The sequence below is a fragment of the Lampetra planeri genome, chromosome 24 (genome assembly GCF_965212315.1).
Source record: "Lampetra planeri chromosome 24, kcLamPlan1.2.h2, whole genome shotgun sequence".
In the NCBI taxonomy this organism is placed as follows: Eukaryota; Metazoa; Chordata; class Hyperoartia; order Petromyzontiformes; family Petromyzontidae; genus Lampetra; species Lampetra planeri.
The window spans coordinates 8592244-8611876 of NC_136130.1; the positions used below are offsets into that span (position 1 = coordinate 8592244).

The window sequence follows — 19633 nt, forward strand, 5'->3', positions numbered from 1 at the left end:
ACACGGCAGATGACACTTTTTCCGATGTGAATTCAGTACAGTTAAACTGACTCCGTGCACACAGAAATGCTTGTATGGGTGAATGGATTGTTTGTTTAAATTAGGTCGTCAGAAAGTCCAGTAAACGGGTATCCACTTGGAAGTGAGCATGGGACAGTGTAAACATTTTTAAGCAACTCTGAGCTGGTGATGTAAATTTCACATTCTTGTGGCAGGGACCAATCTCTTTAAAGGGTACAAATATAAAGTCGTGTAAATGGGCAGTCCGGCAAAATTCAGTTGTACTGCACTTCTATAACACCGCACCTATGATCCACGCCTTTACCAACCCATACTGGCCAGTGTGAAGTACAGAATAGTCAAATAAAATCCACGTCCCGCACAGCGCTCATCCAGCAGTGGATTGACAAACGGATCAATGAATGAGTCAGGCTACTGGTAACTGAACTGAAACATGGACATGTAAAATAAAATTGGAACTGCGTTGCTGGTTTTTTTGGTGTCAATTCCACATTCCTATGGAAAGAACCAGTTTGTCACAGGCCTACCTCTAAGATTTCAAATAGTATAAATGAATGAATGCATACATACATGGATTAATGAATACATGAAGATATACGTTCGTTGAACTCATGCACTTCATGGTGATGAACAGTATGGTAGTTAAGGGTCCATGTTATTATGGCGAGAACCAGTATATCCAACACGCCACCATGCAAAACACAATAAGGTCCTCCATAACCACCAGGTGTGAGCTCGTTGAGAATCACTGTGTTTTAAACACACTCTTGATTAAGTGTATCAATACATGAACAATTCAGTGCTCTGACACATGCGTTCGTAGATCATTAAAACTCATATGAATGAGTAAATGTAGAGTACCGTAGTTTGCTATGGCTAATGGTTAATGGGCTGTTTGCCCGTATGAATGTGTCACTCGTGAGAAAATGTTTCTGCAGCTCAGAGTGGCGCTCTGGCGGCCTCTACAGGCAATACAAATGGCAAGGGACCACTGGGAGGCTGGGTCAAGGGGATCCCGGGATACTGGGTCAAGGGGACCACGGGGAGGCTGGGTCAAGGGGATCCCGGGAGGATGGGTCAAAGGGCTGGGTGGGGAGGGGCTGGTCACCCCGTGGTGCCCTTATAAAACTCAACGTTTGACCTACTCACGCCGGCTTGTGCCCGCGCTCACAGTCGGGCATATTTGCGGAATACACCACGCCGCCATTGACCCTGGCCATTGACCGAGCATCCCAACGTTCCTACCAGCTCCCTCTGAAGGACAATGTGTTTGACGTGTGCAAGCGCGTATCGTGGGGGGCCAGGGGGTGCGTTAGCTCCCCCTACGAGTTGGGGCCCCCTTGACAACCACCATCAGATATGTTTTCAAGAACAGTGGAAGAAAAAAAACGAAACTCATTTAAAACCCTGTTTAAACAAATTTTTTTTAATGAAATTGCGTCCACATAGAACTTTTCTGGGATATTTATTGTATTTGATACCGGTTAGTTATATTGCAAAAAGAGGTAACTAACTGAAGTGGCTGCATTTTTGCGAAGACGGAGCGCCCCCTACAGCGTTAAATGATCGACACCGTGGGCGCAACGACGACGTGGACTGTGGCAAGTGGAGCCGCGATATATAATTGCCTCTCGGTGTGTCCGTGCGAGACAAATCACAACAATGGGGCCCCATCTCACACGTAATGCGTTGAGTTTGTTGTTGTTAGTTTTGCTGCCAAACCCCATATATCACCTTATGACAGACCAATTCACACCTTATAGGTCACTCCGTGCCCTTATAAATCTCAACGTTCATCCTACAATGTCCCATCACAAGGGAGAAACGCAAACAAATAGACAAACAAAAGTGTGTGTCCGTAATTGACACGGCTGTACGCCGTGTGGACCTGAAAACTCAATTTCCCTGTACAAGAACACGGGGAAAACCCGTACGGGTTGACAGCTATTAGATTGACTACTTTTATGTTTTTTCGGCAAAGTCACGTAGGTACAAATAGATAATAAAATAAAAATAGTAGAAATAAAATAATAATAATAGAAATACAATTTTAGTAATAATTTTATTTCTATTATTATGAATCCTTGCAGTCACGAAAGCTTCAAATCTAGAATTAGATTGACTGATTGCCGCACACCCCCTGGTCTGATAATAGCGTGACGACGCCACTGGACGTAACGAGTTGAGTTTGTTGTTGTTAGTTTTCCTTGTGCCCCACTGCCACCCCAATACTGTATCACCAAACAGATTCTAGATTTGAAGCTTTCGTGACTGCAAGAATTCTTACCCTTAGGTTTTCTCGGTAAAGTCACGTAGGGAAATAATAAAAATAAATAATAAACAATTATATTCTTAGGTTTTTTTCGGTTATTTTTATTGTACTTTTATTAATTGTAATTTTTACTTACGTGACTTTACCGAAAAAACCTAAGAATATGAATCCTTGCAGTCACGAAAGCTTCAAATCTAGAAATAAACAAATATTTTATTTCTATTATTTTTTCTTATTTATTTTTATTATTCATTATTTACCTACGTGACTTTACCGAAAAAACCTAAGAGTACCAAACAGATTGTCTAGCAGCGGATCGACCATGGCTCACGATGACTCCTCCCCCTTCTCCATGTGCCTCCTCCCACTCCGAAGCCCGCACCGGGAGGATGAGGCTGATCGCGACTCTGCGCTCCTTCAGGGAGGCCTTCGACTTCGGCGGACGGGACGTGGCGTCGTGGTTCCCGCGGCACATGGCGAGGGGTACACATTCCACATTCTCGTGTCGGGGCCGTGATTGTCCACAGCGGCGAGGACGCGTCTGTGGGGGGTGGGGAGGGACGCCGCCTGCAGCCGGGCGAGGCGCGCCTATCGTCGGCATGAGTAGCTAGGAAAGGCCGTAGGCGCCAGTTGGGCCTGCTCCGGATGATTTTAAAAGAATAAAATGTCGAATACTTTTAAACTTTGTGACAAGTAACGTGTGCTTCTCTGCAAAGCTGGGATGCTGTGAGACTTTCAGAATTCAAGAACCGAAGTATTAAATATGAATTTGTGTGATGCTGTTCATTTGCCCTCTGGAGTAAGCATGCTCGCAAAGATAGTTTAAGTTAATTGATTAGGTATAGCCCTGTGAGCCATTCGGCTCTTGAATCGGGTGCAACCGCAAAAAACAAAAACATGTACAAGAAAACATCTTAAAGTGACTATGTGACCAAAGTGCAAACAGAAAATTCAAGAAAAGACAGCAAAATATTGCAGAAAAAGCACCGTACACCAACACTGGGCAAATATGCCAGTGGGATGCAAGTCAAACCACAAAAAACACAAGACAACTTAGATTAAGGCCATCAGTCTAAACCATTGCCAGCCAACATCACCTACTTTTAACATGTGCAATCCTTTTTGTCAGTCCACTGGCTTAAAAGGCCTCCCCGTTTTGCGGGCTGAACGTGTAATTTGACCATACTACACCACAGTGGTAAACGCGCGTTGAAGGATGGTAACATTTGCACAAGTATTGTCCACATTGATCTCAGCTTCGCTTTCCAGATCTGGCGAATTGCGTGTGAAATTGGTCAAAGTATTGTAATGCGTTGCTCCTACCCATTTGTGTATGCAAAGTGTGTTGTGTTATTTTTTGTGCGATACAGGTGTGCGCCAGATGAAGTCCATTCTACACAAGGTGGATTGTGTGGTGGAGGTGCACGATGCGAGGATATCCTTATTAAAGAACGACGCTTGTTATCATTACCCACACAACATAGCTCAGACACGTAAAATGTAGCATAGCAGAAGTAGTGTGGAGTATTAGTTCAACATCACTGGGTTTCCAGTGATTTCAACCAAAGGATTTTGAACGTAATTATAATGGACTGTTAAAGAACATTTTAACACGGTGAATGGGAATAAGAAATGTTTATATTTTAATAAACAGGCAGGTGCATTCTACTAATTCTAATCGGGAAAACTGTGTGTGACGTAGCATTACACTGTTTAGCTTCATTCAACACAACCTGGTACATAAGCATCAAAATGCAAGTTCATGAAAACGTATCTCAAGACACTTAAGAGGACACTTTATTGTGTCCGACGTCTGTATATTTGAAGTTGGCTTGTTCTCCCCGTGGTAGCGTGGATTTTTCTCTGGGTTTTCTCTCCACGTTTAGAAAGATGTGTTTAGAGTATTTGGCTGCTATACATTTTCACATTATAAGACACTTCTTTGGGCTATCATTTTTGACCAAGTCGCTTGTGAAAAAACTATTTAGCTCAGTGGGCCTTACCTGATAAAATAAAAAAAATAGTTTAATTTGGATATTCAGACAATTCACATGTTAAGTATTTTACATGTTGGATGTAGACAACAAAGGACACTGATGCATATTCAGAAATAACCACTCCAGGTCAATTTAATAATCAGTTTATTTACTGCTGTATCTTCGCCACTTTTGCAGCGCAATGGATATGGGAATTCTACAAATCTGTGGTATACCAATGCTTGCCCCCAATGTGCTGGATTATAGATGTGTGCTACTTGGCCTGGCAAAGCAGATGGATGCATATATTTCCGAAGTTGAACTGGTGAGTTCCTGCCAGATGAAAATTACAGTTTAGTGAGTAAATGTGGAATCTTAGAGTAAAAATATTTCCTTGACAGGAATTCACATTCCGCTTTCTGGCCGGAACCTGCCTCTTCAGGAGGACCTTTCTGTGCGTCCACACCTGCTTGTTCTGAACAAAATGGACCTAGCAGACATGACTCAAAAACAGGTGAGTCATTCTACAAACTTATTATTTTCCAAGCAACAGTGCAACTGGCTGTGCAAATGAAACTATGGACCATATCGTAAACCATTGTAGTCTGTGCTCCTTCATTGTTGGAACAGCAAAACTACAGGAACTCTTTCCTGAAGTCTTCTCGTGGCTAGAAAACCTTGACATTGGCATTAGCTCCTGAACATATTGCCATAGGCAAGAATATAAATAGAAGTGGGTACATGTTATTTCATTAATCTTTTGCTTTTATGATTGCATATGTATTTTCACTTGTATCCAATTATGTTTTTTATAGAGTGCTCAAAGATATGATTTCCATTTCTGTATAAGAATGTGCTATGGTTACAATGCGTAACATTAACTCTTGTAAGAGCATTATTGCATGCCTTGTGCGTGCAGAGGGTCTTGCAGGAACTGGAGAAACGAGGTGTATCCAACGTCTTATTTACAAATTGTGCTGATGAGACAAGCTTCAGCCTGCGTAAGGTATGGTGATGTACAGAGACATTCAGAAGGGCAGGACACATATACTCTTATATTTTGTTATGCTTTAATACTGTGTAAGAGCAGTATGAGCTGGATTTGTTGTGAGGGTTATTTTTAACAAAAGTTGAAAGCTTTAATGCATTCGCTCTGGGACATGGGGTCTAGATAACTCGTAACGCTCCAATGTGAACAAACCTTCTGCTCTCAGGGACATACCCTTTTTAAACCATTCAAATTACATCAAAAGGTTTCCCAAACTTTGGAAACACCAGAGCCAAAATTACTGTTTGCAAATATGCGAATGTATTTTTCCTTTATGACAAATGAATGTTAAAAAGCATTTCATAATCCATGCATCTGCATGTATTTTCTTCATTGTTTTAACAGGTGCTTAATATGCAATTTAAGTAAGATGAACATTATTTGTTCATTCGTCAATTTTGCGTTCATTTTGTCATGCATCAACGATTGCCACTCAGTTACTATTACTGTACTGCGCTCCAGCAAGCCCCGTTGCCAGTTGCAAATTTTCGTTGTGTCCCAGGTGGTGCCGGCGGTGAGCAACCTGATAGAGCTGAGTCCACGCTTCAACCGAGTGGAGGTGCGGAACCTGTCGTGCCACATTCTCACAAGGGACTCGAGCGGGTGGAACAAAATATATCTAATTTTAATGCGCATGCTCCCCTGTGGTCAAGTTGTTGCAATGGAGATAAAAACATGGAAAATGCGTTTCTTCTGTGTAATTGTTTAAAATAAATGAACATGAAAGTGAATTCAAATGATCTCAAATGTATGCATGATTAATTGGTAAGAAATTAATGAGGACCATTTTCATGTTTTTGTGTTTATGCAAGTGAAGATTTCGCTAGTTAGGATGTTTATAATGCTTGTGTTCTATTTGCATATGAAAATACGTTGTTCATACAACGTGTAATAGTGCCAGCTCCCCCAGATGCATGGCCATTCGGTGGTAATAGGTATTTGAACCGAGCCTGGATCTTTTCTAGGTTGAGCCAGCCAAAATAAGTGTTTCATGTGGCTGAGCACCATTATCACTCATTATCTCCTTGTGTCACGTGAAGGCTGATGAAGTGCCTACTAAACAGCAATTCCCCAATATGTTGTCCTGGCTAAAAGTGATGTTGTCTTTTGTATCTGTCAGGAGCAAGACTATAGTCTGATGGTGATAGGAATACCCAACGTTGGGAAGTCTTCATTCATTAATGCACTGCGAAGGCGTCATTTAAAAAGAGGTAACATTCATACTTGCAATGATTTTGTTGTGTTAACTTACATAATATTACGTGCTTTTTAGTCTGCTTAATGAGTCGATTAAAAAGTTACAACTTTTAGAAAAACGAGCTTTTTTAATTTTAATGCTCTGTTTAATTCTTTGTCTCTTAGGAAAAGCATCTAAAGTTGGTGGGGAACCTGGAATTACAAAAGCTGTTCTCACCCGCATTCAGGTTGTTTTTGTTATTCATATCTTCTCCAGTTAGAACCAGACTTGCAAATGCATATGCACAGCCAGTGGAATGACTTGCCTGCTCAACAATCACGATTGAAGAATCCATTGTTTTTCTTTACATGTGAACGGTAGCGCCTCTAGTTGGCTGCAGGAGTTGATGTGTACGTATGTATATTGAACTTGTTTCTCACTGTACTTAGCCAACCATGCTAATCAGAGGTGCGGGAGGACACCAAACTAAACACCAAAAATGTCAATTCAATACAATGTGAAAATTGCAAGAAATATATTTTAGCACACTTCATGAGTTGAGGTTGATAATATATGAATGCATCACCCCGTTGTTCCACTCCTACATATCGATTGACAACTAATTTATTTAGCATTGCTTTTTATGTTTAGATTGTTGTCCTTTCCCCACCTCCAATTAGCATGGTTGGCTACGTGTGATGCAAAAGAAGTTACATAGAGTGCATTCATGCACACGTGTAAATGTGGGCTGGCTTTGATGTGTGTGTTTGTGCAGGTGTGCCAACAACCACAGATTTACCTTTTGGACACACCAGGAGTGATGTCACCACGTATCAAAAATGTTGAGGTCGGCATGAAGCTCGCACTTTGCGGTAATAAAGCTTTCAGAACCAAAGTATACTCTTTTTATTCTGTTCTTGAAGATGGTGAATCTAGCATGTGTGGAGTGGTTTTAGGTCCTGTTATATACCTACCCAAATAAATTAAACTCCTTGGGCCACCATCTCTGAAGTAGGTCTGCATATGAAGGACGTTTTTGTACATGAACCACCCTTTTTTTGAGTCGAGTGCTGGATGAGGGCCTTCCCCCCACACTGCGGTTCATGGGGTATTTTTGACTACACTTCACGCTGGCCAGTGAGGATTGGTAAAAGTGGGGAGCATAGACTTGGGAACTTCGAACAGCACAACAATGGAGTTTGCTGCACTGTTCACTGCTGGATACCTCATCCCCAGAGCAGACAACAACCTGATGTGCACCCAAACAAGCACTAAGCACGCTCTCAACCCTGACTAGCTTTGGATTCCTCATGAGCTCAGGCAATGATTGGGCCATAGGCAAGGGAAGGGAAAGATGGTTATTATTATTAGCAAAATGGTGACTTGGTCGATGTGTGATGTGAATCTGCATGCTTTTTGTACCCCCTTTGCTGTTGGAGTAGGCACCATTCTGGACCACCTGGTGGGGGAAGATGCCATTGCAGACTACCTGCTCTTCTCGCTCAACAAGCATCAGCTGTTTGGGTGAGGTCATTCAGCATTGTTCTTTGGGCTGGCACCATGGTCTAGATTAATCGTCAACACAAGGCATGTGATGATTGAATGAAATGACTATTTGATAAACATTTTTTTTTATCTTTGTCTTGTTTTTTCCCAGCATTCATATTTTTTACACGTCTACACATTTCAACATTAGCATACATGTTACAGCATATCATTTGTCACTGGGGTGACGATTCACTTCAAGAATCGATTCTTTTTTTGCCACTTCACTGCCTCTTATATTGTTTGTGTTATATCCCACATGCACTTTGTTTTCTCCATTCGTCAAAATGTTGGATTAACATCTATAACTAGCTTGTTTGCCCGTCCTAGGATGGACGCTGTAATATTTACTAAAAAATTGAGCAGAGTATAATTGTATCTTGCGTAAATGTAATGGCAGTGAATCTTGCACAAAAGTATGTCATCAAACACTTAACTGCATTTCACTGCAGCACTGTATATAACTGACCTTCAATTTGTTCAAATTCACTACTCTGATACTTTATTCTCTTCTGCTTTCGGTCACTGGGGTTGAAATAAATTGGAATTCGATCAAATATCTGGAAAATCACCGAGAAATGTCTATTTTACCATAATGTAGAAGAATGAATTAGACTTACCTTTTGTCTCAAGTGCTGAATAAATAAATAAAGGCACGAAATCCACTTCGTTGCTGCATATAATTATTTACTAGATTCACTTTCAATAAAGAAACGTCAAACTTAAAGCGCATTTGCAAAATTATTTCCGCTCGACCTTCTGCGAGTGTAAAAATCCACCCGCTCATGAATATTAATGAGGGGGGGTGCGGCATGTGGAGTGACGTCACGCGCGTTACACACAAACAGACATTCTTGGCTCATTATAGTAGTAATGCATTGTTCATAATTGATTCTTACATGCACGATTCAATACATTTCAAGCCTAGTTCAGTTGGCAACTTGAGCTCATATTCCAGGATATGTGAAAAAATAAATACAACATAAAAGATAGTCTTATTCATAAAGTTGTCTGGTTAAGTTTGATTCCAAACGTATAAAGTTTGACTTAACTTTCCTGACTGCAGGAATTCATATTCTTTGGTTCTTTCGGTAAAGTCACGTAGATAGAAAAAATAATAAAAATAAAGTGAATAAAAATATCACAGAGTTTCGATCGAAACACAAGAGGTCGTCATCAGGCAAAGGAGTTAGCCTCTAAAGGTAAACTGTTTATAAAGGTTTGGGGATGGGCGTAGCCCAAGTGTATCAGTAGCACCAGGAGCATGGGCAGTGCAGCAACAATGCCAATGCAGCAACAATGCCAATGCAGCAGCAATGCCAATGCAGCAGCATAAAATAAATCATCAGCAAAAATAATCCTTTTTTTAAATTAAACTAAGCTAAAATTACGCAGGCCTTTGCTTTGTTCTGGAAATGTTGTACCAGTCCAACCTGTATCTTTACAAACCATTTGGTTGTAGCTCAAACTGGCATTAATGGCAAACAAAACACCGACATTTGTAATTGTACTGTAATGTTCCTACATGGTAGCATTATGTTGAATGGTGTTTTGGCCATGTGTGTGGTGGACAGGTACGTGGAACATTACGGGCTTGGGGAGCCGCAAGATGACTTACAAACCGTGTTGAAGCACATCGCTGTGAAGCTGCACAAAACACGCAGGATGAAGGCCCTAACAGGCGTGGGTGAGTGGTGGCACGCACCGAACTGCCACATCACCCGGCGCTGCATGCCTTCCCGTCCCTCCGAGGCACAGCCACCTGCAGTGTGAATTGTAACTCTTAGGTGTTACAATATAGGCTTAATGACGCTAACCTATTTAAAGACCACGGGATATTCAGAATCTTTTCCTGGAGAAATCCGGTGAGCAATGAAGCTCTTTTTCACAGATATCCAGTCGGGGCAGGTCAGAGTTTCAACAACAAAGAATACAAAACAACTATAGGACTGCTAAATGTAGGAAGGATAAGCAAATCACAAAAAAACTTCTATAATAACAAACAGGCTTGTGTTATTAACAACGTTTAGTTTGCCTCCTGACATGGTTTACGATTTTCTGTAAAACGAAATGATCTTCCAAACACTAGCCAAGTTAAATTGTATATCACAGCATATCCATAGAAGTTGAGTAATGTAATTTCAATAATTGAATTGTATTCCTTAACAGCTCATTGGTGTTTGTGTACTTTGTGATATATGCCTTGTTTCCACCATAATCTATTAATTCAAGCTTTTTACGATTCTATGGAATTTATCAAATGAAAATTAATCTTTCTCATTCACAAATCCACCACAAATGCATTTACATGAGCAAATCTAAAATCCTGTAAAAATGTTTTATCCCAAGGACACATTTTTTCAAAGGACTTTATCCAAACCATGAATCAAATAAACGGCAAGTATTCAAATAAAAGAGTGAACCTAATATCAGGTAACTGTGTACACTGTCGCTGTTTGCTTTTTCATGTTAAAGTGACGTAATAACAACATTGAGCACTTCCCCTTTTACCGTTGCAGGAAACATCACTATCACAGTTCCCAACTACAGCTTGGCTGCATTCAATTTCATCCGGGCATTTCGTAATGGGCTGCTGGGACGTATCACATTGGACTGACATTGGAATGTATGTGGTTCATACTTAATGCAAATGACCGCCTCCTGTGTGAGCTGCATGGACTTTTGTATGATTGTTACACGTCCCTGGAAGGGATGAAGATATAAACTACGGAGTGGCAGGCAAAGGATGGAAAGCATGGAAAGCATTCCAGAGTACATCCACCGCGGAGTGTGCAGTTTCCGCGTGAATTATTGCAGGACAAATGATGGTGTTTGTTAGCAAAGGGAGACCATCATTCAGCTTTGGTGTGATCCTAGCTGATGGTGATAATTAATGGTTTGTACCTTTCTGCTTCTGCTGACGTGACTGCTTTTGGTAGACATCTGAATTTTAAAATGTTTCTCCGGTAATAGAATCCCGGTGCTGAAATATAAAGTCAAGAAGCAACACGTGGAGAAAGGCTCTGTGACAACTGATGTCTTGCATTGATTGGTAAGATCATAGATGGTTTTGGTAAGAGAATACTTGTAAGGCTATATTTATTACAATATATTAAAGCGAATTTTTTTTACATTCACAGTTTAATGCGTACATGTTTTGGCACGGTGAATGCACGTGAACAAACGGCACAAGCGTTGTGGTGACGTCACCGCCACTTAGTGGCGAATGGCGGTTGTTGCATATTTTGTAAAAGATAGAATCTAAATAAGTTAAATCACATTTAAGTACAAATCAAACTTTTAATCACTGTAAAAAGAACAGTCCACTAACGTTCAGTGCATAGGAACGTAATACCGCATTCGCATAACACCTTTCCCTGTTTTTTTATTCATTTGGGAGTGTTAATTCCGGTCGGTGGGCGACACATTTTTAAATCCTTTATCCTTTATATTAAGTTAACTTGCTTGCTTACGACCGTGCAAATCTTTCGGTCGTTTTTTAACCCACTTCCCGTGATCCAATCGAGCTGACATTTTGCACACAGACTCGTGCGTGACAATGTATTTTCGTGAAAAAAAATTCCTACATTTTACACTTTAGGAGTTTGTTTTCATATTTAATTACCAATTGCTTAATGGTGGCAGGCATGCATCTGACCCATAGGTGGCAGCCATCTCAAGCCAGAGGACGAGAGGACTCTTGCCGCCACGCATATAAAGGATTTATAGTGAAAAACTTTGTTTTTACGGTTTAATTTTTATAACACCGAACTCATGCGTTGTCGTAGAGCATCAAGGTTACAACAGTACAGCACACGTGTAGATTTGAAGCTTTCGTGACTGCAAGGATTCATACTCTTGGTCACCTACGTGACCTTACCGAAAAAATCGAAGAGTATCACACGTGTAGTCTACTGTAAGCAGAAATAAGTTGTTTTATTATGTTTTATTTTTATTATTTTATTACTTCCCTTCTACGTGACTTTACCGAAAGAACCAAGAAGAGAAATAAGTTCGTCTCCATTAAAAAAATCCTTTTTAAAAGTAACAAAAATAGTTTTATTTTGAAGTGCACTAAAAAGTAAATACAGTAACTCTATTGGACAACGGGAAGCGGACGACATCTTCATTACAAGAGACACGTGGCCCACGCCTGCTGCTTGGGCGAGGCGATTCCAGATTCGGGACCACAGCGTTTTTCACCTCCACACAAAAATATATAATTAATATGCCGTCCATGAATTGTTTTTTATTGCTTGAAAGGCAGCAATTATTGACGAATTGATGCCGATCTTAATACAGGCACGTATTGTCACCGAATCTGAAGTACGTGCCAAATTTTGAATTCTCCACACACCTCCACACAAAAATATATAATTAATATGCCGTCCATTGATTTTTTTTGTTGCTTGAAAGGAGGCAATTAATTGACGAATTGATGCCGATTACGTGTGCGTGTGCAAAATTTTGAATTGATTGGACAACAGGACGTAGACTAACTTTTGATTATAAGGTTTGATTTCGAAGTTTTAGGTTTGGCCATGTTTGTTTGTTGTAGTACGGAGTAAGACTGATGGCCTTAATCTAAGTTGTCTTGTGGTTGTTGTTTGACTTGCATCCCACTGGGATTTTTGCACACAGCGTTGGTGTACGGTGCTTTTTCTGCAATATTTTGCTGTATTTTCTTGGATTTTCTCTTTGGACTTAGTCACATAGTCACTTTAATATGTTTTCTTGTTCATGTTTTTTTTTGTTGCGGTTGCACCCGATTCAAGAGCCGAATGGCTCACAGGGCTATACCTAATACATGAACTTGACCACGACACAGCTTTCAAGTTCAGTAAAACCTTTGAAAAAATAACCATCTGCCTCGGCTTTCGCAATATCCATGAATTTAATTACATCGGGCACACGTTCAGGTTTGAAGGTGCTTATCTCACGCAGCATTTTGAATAATGGAATCCAGAAAAAAAAAATATATAACACAATTGAATCCAAGCGTACCACTGAGTGTGTACAGGAATGTTCACACGCAAAGCATGTTTAGTCACGTGACCCCCATCCGCAAGCCACGTGACCCACCAAAAAAACCGAAACGGGCATTGGCCTCAGCGCGCGCATGCGCAGTGCGGCTCCGTGTCGGTCGGCGGAGGGATATAGTTCTGCGTAAAGCGCCTTCCTATTTATCCTCCATTATCCGACGCCGCGGCTTGGTTCGGGTAGGTCCTGAAGGGTCCTAGACCACCATCGTCCCCCCACAAAATTAACGTTAAAGTATTGTGTTCCTCGTATATAGACGATTCCCTCACCCAGGAGTCGCCGCCGTTGAGGCGGATAATTCCCCGAAGAAGCTGCGGTACCCCTTTGGGGGGGGGGGGATTAATTCTCTCGTGCGGACGGACTCGGTAGCGTCGAGTGACGGTAAGTGGGCGCATCTATCAACGTAGGCGGCGTGAGCTCGCTGTCGTCTTCTGAAACGTTCATCGTCTAACACGTTTTCATTTGAACACCGTCGTTTGAATCGGAGCTTGAGGACGCGAGTCGAAGGCGACTTGCGGCTAGGTAATAACATCGAGAGACGCCCAAAGCGGTTGCAGTCTTCCTAAGTCGAGGTTGAGGGGGGTTAGCGGACTAGGCCTCTACGGCCTCCTCCGCGTTAACTCCTCGCGTTTGATAAATCGACCCAAGTTCAAACGTTTTGCAACAATCGCGGGGCGACGCGGCTTATTTGCGTCGCTGTCGTCTCGCCGCCGTTACTTTGTCACTTGAGAGAGAGTTGCCTTTTTGTTTAACGCTTTTTGGTACGAGGATTGGACTGAGGCCTCCAGGAAGAGGCTTGCGAGTGCCAGCCACGGGCCCTTAACGGGAGATGTTTTAAAAACGAAAACCGGCGGCATCGCTTAAGAGTGCGCGATTTGTTCGGCGACTTTATACGCGGTAACGTTTCGCGTTTGTTGAAGAAAATGTCATTTGTTTTTGTTTGTTATCTAGAGCGTATAGAGTCCATATTCCTGGTTCTTACGGTAAAGTCACGTAGAAGGGAAATAATAAAATAATATAAATATGAAACAATATTGTTTCCCTTCTACGTGACTTTACCGAAAGAACCAAACATATGAATTCCTGCAGTCACGAAAGCTTTAAATCAAAATTTAGTCTCGAGTCCCTTTAAACGATTTGGGGCTCGCGGCGCGGCCGCCATTGCGAGCCGAACGTAAACACGGCGAGTTCAGTGCCCACCCACTGCGGATCCACTGCTTGATGCCCAAATCCCCTCGTGTTTTTGCGCATCGTGTAGGTTGTTTTGTTGGCCGTACCTCGTGTCGTTCTTTGCAGGTTGAAGTACACGTGTTCTCTTGCCTTGTACGAAGGAAAGTGACTTGTTTACACGCGTTTGTAAGGGGGTATGTGACCTTATAAATACGTGTTAACAACGTCCATGCTTATTAAAGGATTTTCCTTTAAGATGCCCATGCAGTGTATGTACATTTTAGCGTGTGCGTTATTTTTTATTAGATATGCTTATCCATTCATTAGTTTACAGTGTGTGTAGTTTTGTGTGTCCACGTTAAGCGTTACAGTTTAGTGTATTTGAGTTACTTATTTAACATTGGATGTAACATTTGAAGACTTTGTTTTGTTGACCAATGAGGTTGCTAGATTTCAGTGCAGCCCATGGACTATAGTATATACAGTAGTAACGGAACAGTAAATGTGGGCCCATGTCCTTGACCACCAGGATCTACTGTGGAGCTGATCTGCCCAATGACCACCGGCTTCTAATTTCTAAGACTCGTCCACTGCGGTGGTGGGCGTTCACCTAGGAGCGCATTCAAACCTGGTCTCGGCTAGCTGATTAAAGTTTCAAGCAAGATTGCCATCATTTATTAATAATACGGCGCCAACAGTTGCAGTTGTTAATTTCGTCGACAAATATGTACCAATTTAATTCCCAACTATACGATTAATTTGTTTCCCTGAGGAAATTCGATTCAAATATGTATCCTCGCGAATACAACGGCCTCTTGGCAGGTGGAGGGTCACGTGTATCTAAGTACAGTATGTATAATCTACATACATTTCGCTAGGCTGAATAGAAATTTTTTTGTTAGCGTGGTTTGAATACTATCGAGTACAGTGTATAAATTGGCGGCTTTAGCTTTGTTAAGCTAAAGCTAACATCGCCATCGGCCATTGTCAATCTACTGCTGGATTTAGGCCACGCCACCGAGCACCTGCCGTATATACGAGTTGTTTTAATAGTTAATTTATTCTGCTAATACTCTTTACGCTTGATTTACGAATGATTTTGTTTAACGCAATGCGCAGTGCTTGTGATGCAATGCCCCCCCCCCCCAACTCGGCTCTATTGCAACACGGCGTGTAAATATTTCAGTTGTGTTACAAACGTAGGGAATACTAAACCCACAATAGTGAGTTATGCTGTTGTCACTTTTTCACACCATTGTGTGCGAATTTGAACAGAGTAGCTTGAAACAGTTATTTAAAGTTGTGCTCAGAACTTGCATTATCCAGTGACCCCCCCCCTGTTGGGTTTTAAACGCCAGAAAAATTGTCCATGTATTTATTGAACAGCCCTTCGGTAGATGAAAGGACATCAAATGTATACGTATTTCCAAAAACGTTTCGTATTCCAAAAGAGGCTACAAATGTACACATTTTTTTGAATAAATGCCTTTTTAGGACGCAGTTGAGTAAAAAAAATAAGGTGCACGTGTAAGGGATCCCCGTACAGGTCCCATTTTGATACTTTCAACAAGGTCCCAGGTCCCATTTTGGACGCATTGTGTTTGATACAACGGGTCTATTGAACGGCACACGTTTTCAGCCCCTCTCTAAGTTACGTACCCAATGTCCTTATCCAGTCCATTCAAATCGCATTGAGGGGCGGAATTGTGATGCAAAGTTGTGCAAGGCCTGTTGGCAAGAAGAGTAGCTCTGGAAACGTTGTTTGACAAAGGACCAGTGGCGCCACTTGGTGTGCGGTGTTAGCATATTTACTTGTGTATTAGAACGTCTTGCGTGCACCGTATGTAGCCAATTGCTAATTAGAGGTGCGGGGGACGGACGAGAAACTAAACACATAAAACAGATAATTGATTGATAATGATTACTTTGATGGCTTGGGGGGAGGGCCCTTCATCCAGCAGTGTACCGGTCATAGTTGATGATAATGTTTATATACTCGCCATATTCCCAAGAGAATAAGGCAGGATAAGTAAAATAACATGACAAAATAGTTCAACCAAACGTTGCTGACTAGATAAGTAATTTAGGGTGGTGATGGGTAATGTGTATTTTTTTTATACATGCCGTGCATTTGTTTTAATGCTTCTCATCCTCGCCGTGTTTTACAGGAGGGAGCTATGGCGTCGACAAGTGCACCACCGAGCACGATGGTGCCGGAGAGCACTGGCCCACCCAATCCCAACTGCAAGATCATGACGTTTCGGCCGACGCTTGAGGAGTTCCGCAACTTCCCACGCTACGTTGCCTACATTGAATCGCAGGGCGCGCACCGCGCCGGGCTCGCCAAGGTACCCACCCAGGAAGTTTCCCCCCCCAGCCTGAGTTGAGCATGGATTGCTATGTCCTCCATGCGTACGTTGGACTTTTTTCGCACCCTATGTAGCCAACTGTGCTAATCGGAGGTGCGGGGAAGGACAACAAATTTAAACACACTGAGCAGTTCTAAAGAAATTAATTTTCAGTCTAGATTTAAACGTGCATAGCTCCAGTAGCTTCCTAATATTGAAAGAAAGAGTTCCAGAAGGCTGCAGACGCAATCTAACACAACAATTATTGTCAATCAGGAATCACTATGCTGGTCTTTTAAAAATGCATTCTGTTAATTACAAAAGTTTAATCAGAGTTACATTTAGCTAGGGTTTAGATCCATGAATTGAGTTTGGACACAATAAGAACCTCATTACCCTCAAGTCGATTTGCATATTATCTCCTATGCATAAAAATGCAAACTCTCCTTGTGCCCAATTAAATCCATTACCTGACATCACTGACTACCCAACTTCAACTACCGAAGCTTGAATATTTTCTTAAGAGTGCTAGTTCAGCAATATGTTCAGATTTACCTTTGATGATGGTGACATTGCAAATACTGCACAATGTCATATCTATTAACTGTCTGCTCTGTCTTATAATAACAATATACACAGGAAAGCCTCTCTTAAGTATTAAGACTTTACATTGTTCTCAATTTCATTAATTAGTGGCAAATGGTAGTACAGTAAAACCTTAGATTGCAAACATAATTCGTTCCGGAAACGTGTTTGTAATCCAAAGCACTCGTATATCAGTTGTGATCACGTGACGCTCGGCAGACAAAGCATATACACGTACTACTCGTATTGCAAAACCTCGCTCGTTTATCAAATTAATATTTTAAAATTTTGCTCGTCTTGCAAAACACTCGCAGACCAAGTTACTCGCAATCCAAGGTTTTACTGTACTTGCTAAATCCATAAAACCCATATGTTAGGGAATAACACTCAAAGCTCTGTTTATTCATGTATCCATTACTATAATGCCATCTGGGCACCATACAACGCAAGCCTTAAGCATGTGGTATTCCCAGGCAGTATTCCATGGTAAGTACTAATCAGACCTGCTTATCTTGCAAGATCTGATGAGATTAGGCACATGTTTATTTTGGTCAAAGTCAAGGTAATGTTACTTTTCAGAGTGGTGATTTCTAACATTTTCTTTCATTTACCTATAAAATGAAGGCATAATACAAGGCAATGAATGAAGATGTTATGTTGTGCTCTATGGCGTGACTGTACAGTTGAACACACTTAATATAGCTCTAATGTCCTGGGATTAAATGAGCATCACTTGGGATAATAAAATGAGCTTGCGTGCTTTTTCCATTCTGCCCAGCCTGTTGTGCCCAGTAGATTTTAGTTAATTGCATGGAAATGCATCCCTTCACATACATATGATATCTGCCAACTTAATCAAAAAGAGTTTCTTGTATTTTTGGTCACCCTCAATTCCACTAAACATCAATTTTCTGTGATTTTTATCCGCAATTTTCGAAATGACATTGAATTTATCGTGGTTTTACTTTGCTAGAAATTGTGTTTTTTACTCTACTTTAGAAATAATACTGTAGACCAGAAGCCCACAATTCAAATGATGGTGCGTTTTATTGGTAGAATATCTGAAGTGCAGACTGTCCAATATAAAACACAGATGGAGTGGTAACTTACAAAGAACGATATATTTCACTGCACCAACACATAAACCACCAATATTGTGAAAAACTATTTTTTATATGAATTGTGGTCAACTGATAGCAGATCACTGTGGTATAGTGGTTGTGACAATCACTCAAGCACTGGCTTTTAAACGTTCCACCACATTGTGCCAGACCTCATGCATGTATGCAATATATATTTGGATGTTTCTTTCCGATGTTAATTTTGTCACGTGCACTTTTTGTCAAGGATTTTAAAAACAGTAATGATTATTCGCATAATTGGGTGTGCTAAAGAAATAAAAAGTAATTGTCATCGAGTACCAGAGAATTGTGTTTTAAAGATTTGGTAGTAATATAGTGGTGAATTTTGTCAGTGCCACGTAGAGGTTGGTGTGCAATATTCCGTTACTTGTGAGAAAATGTTTAGGAAAGCTGCTTGCCCATTTGTTTCATAGCTATATGGATTATAATTGTATTTATCTGATCCCGTTTCACAGGTGATTCCTCCCAAAGAGTGGAAACCTCGAAATAATTATGACAACATTGACGACCTGGTCATCCCGGCACCGATCCAGCAGGTTGTAACAGGCCAGTCTGGCCTGTTCACACAGTACAACATTCAAAAGAAGCCCATGACTGTTGCAGATTACCGCCGTCTCGCCAACAGCGACAAGTGAGAAAATCTTCAATGTTGTCCATAACTCATTGAGTGTTCTTTTTATCATAGCTGCCTTGGGAATGAGACACGTAATTTGTTTTTTGCTGCTGAAAGTCTGTCATAATTCAATGTTGTGTTCGCAATGCAGTTGATGAATTGTGCTGCATATAACAATAGTTGGAATTTATTTCCTAGGGCTTTTTTTTACATGTACAGAAGGTTTTTAATCCGAAAGTGAGATTGAATCCTAGCACATATTACACGAGCAGGCAGAACTTGGTGTGATAAGTCACAATGATTTGTGTGTATATATTAGTCAGTCTCAGAATTTAATCTCGGAGGATTGTAAAAAAAGGCACAATAGAAAATTTTCACGTATTAAAACGTAACTCTAGTCTGTTAAGAATGTGTGCATCAAAGCAGTATGATGAAGGTTATTAATAATAATGTTTTGTATCGGGCTAAGATGCTCTGGAAAGTAAAGTATGGATCTAGATGTGTGGCACTTAATCATTTCAAATGTCATTGCTTAACGGTGCTCTCCTTTGCTGTTTCAGGCACTGCACACCAAGGCACCAAGACTACGATGACCTGGAGCGGAAGTATTGGAAAAATCTTACCTTCGTGGCACCAATTTATGGTGCCGATATCTGTGGGTCTCTTTATGATGAGGTACCTGTGCAAATGCATCGC

The 19633-nt window shown here is 41.1% G+C and overlaps 2 protein-coding genes across 7 annotated transcripts in view; both read left to right on the plus strand.

The window, feature by feature from the left end:
• Window positions 1–2640: 2640 nt before the first annotated feature.
• Window positions 2641–11176, plus strand: MTG1 (mitochondrial ribosome associated GTPase 1). Of its 3 annotated transcripts, XM_078605559.1 has the most exons (12): window positions 2644–2776; window positions 3664–3728; window positions 4679–4783; window positions 5189–5275; window positions 5820–5876; window positions 6438–6528; window positions 6680–6741; window positions 7270–7366; window positions 7937–8018; window positions 9614–9726; window positions 10559–10665; window positions 11013–11176. In XM_078605559.1, the coding sequence occupies exons 1-11, from the start codon at window positions 2683–2685 to the stop codon at window positions 10654–10656; spliced, it is 951 nt and encodes a 316-aa protein (XP_078461685.1). In that variant the 5' UTR covers window positions 2644–2682; the 3' UTR covers window positions 10657–10665; window positions 11013–11176. The 3 variants fall into 3 exon arrangements, with proteins under 3 accessions (XP_078461686.1, XP_078461685.1, XP_078461684.1); XM_078605558.1 differs by having other exon boundaries at window positions 2645–2776; window positions 10559–11176; XM_078605560.1 differs by lacking the exons at window positions 9614–9726; window positions 10559–10665 and having other exon boundaries at window positions 2641–2776.
• LOC144726722 (lysine-specific demethylase 4C-like) overlaps window positions 11072–19633 on the plus strand; it is a 36555-nt gene continuing 27993 nt past the window's right edge. For 2 of the 4 annotated variants that reach the window (XM_078605554.1, XM_078605557.1), the window contains exons 1-4: window positions 13453–13601; window positions 16418–16597; window positions 18780–18955; window positions 19498–19612. In XM_078605554.1, coding sequence (XP_078461680.1) covers window positions 16427–16597; window positions 18780–18955; window positions 19498–19612 — 462 coding nt within the window. In that variant the 5' untranslated portion in view covers window positions 13453–13601; window positions 16418–16426. Of the gene's footprint in view, window positions 11092–13220; window positions 13602–16417; window positions 16598–18779; window positions 18956–19497; window positions 19613–19633 lie in introns of those variants that run through there. The other 2 variants (XM_078605556.1, XM_078605555.1) reach the window with 2 other exon arrangements.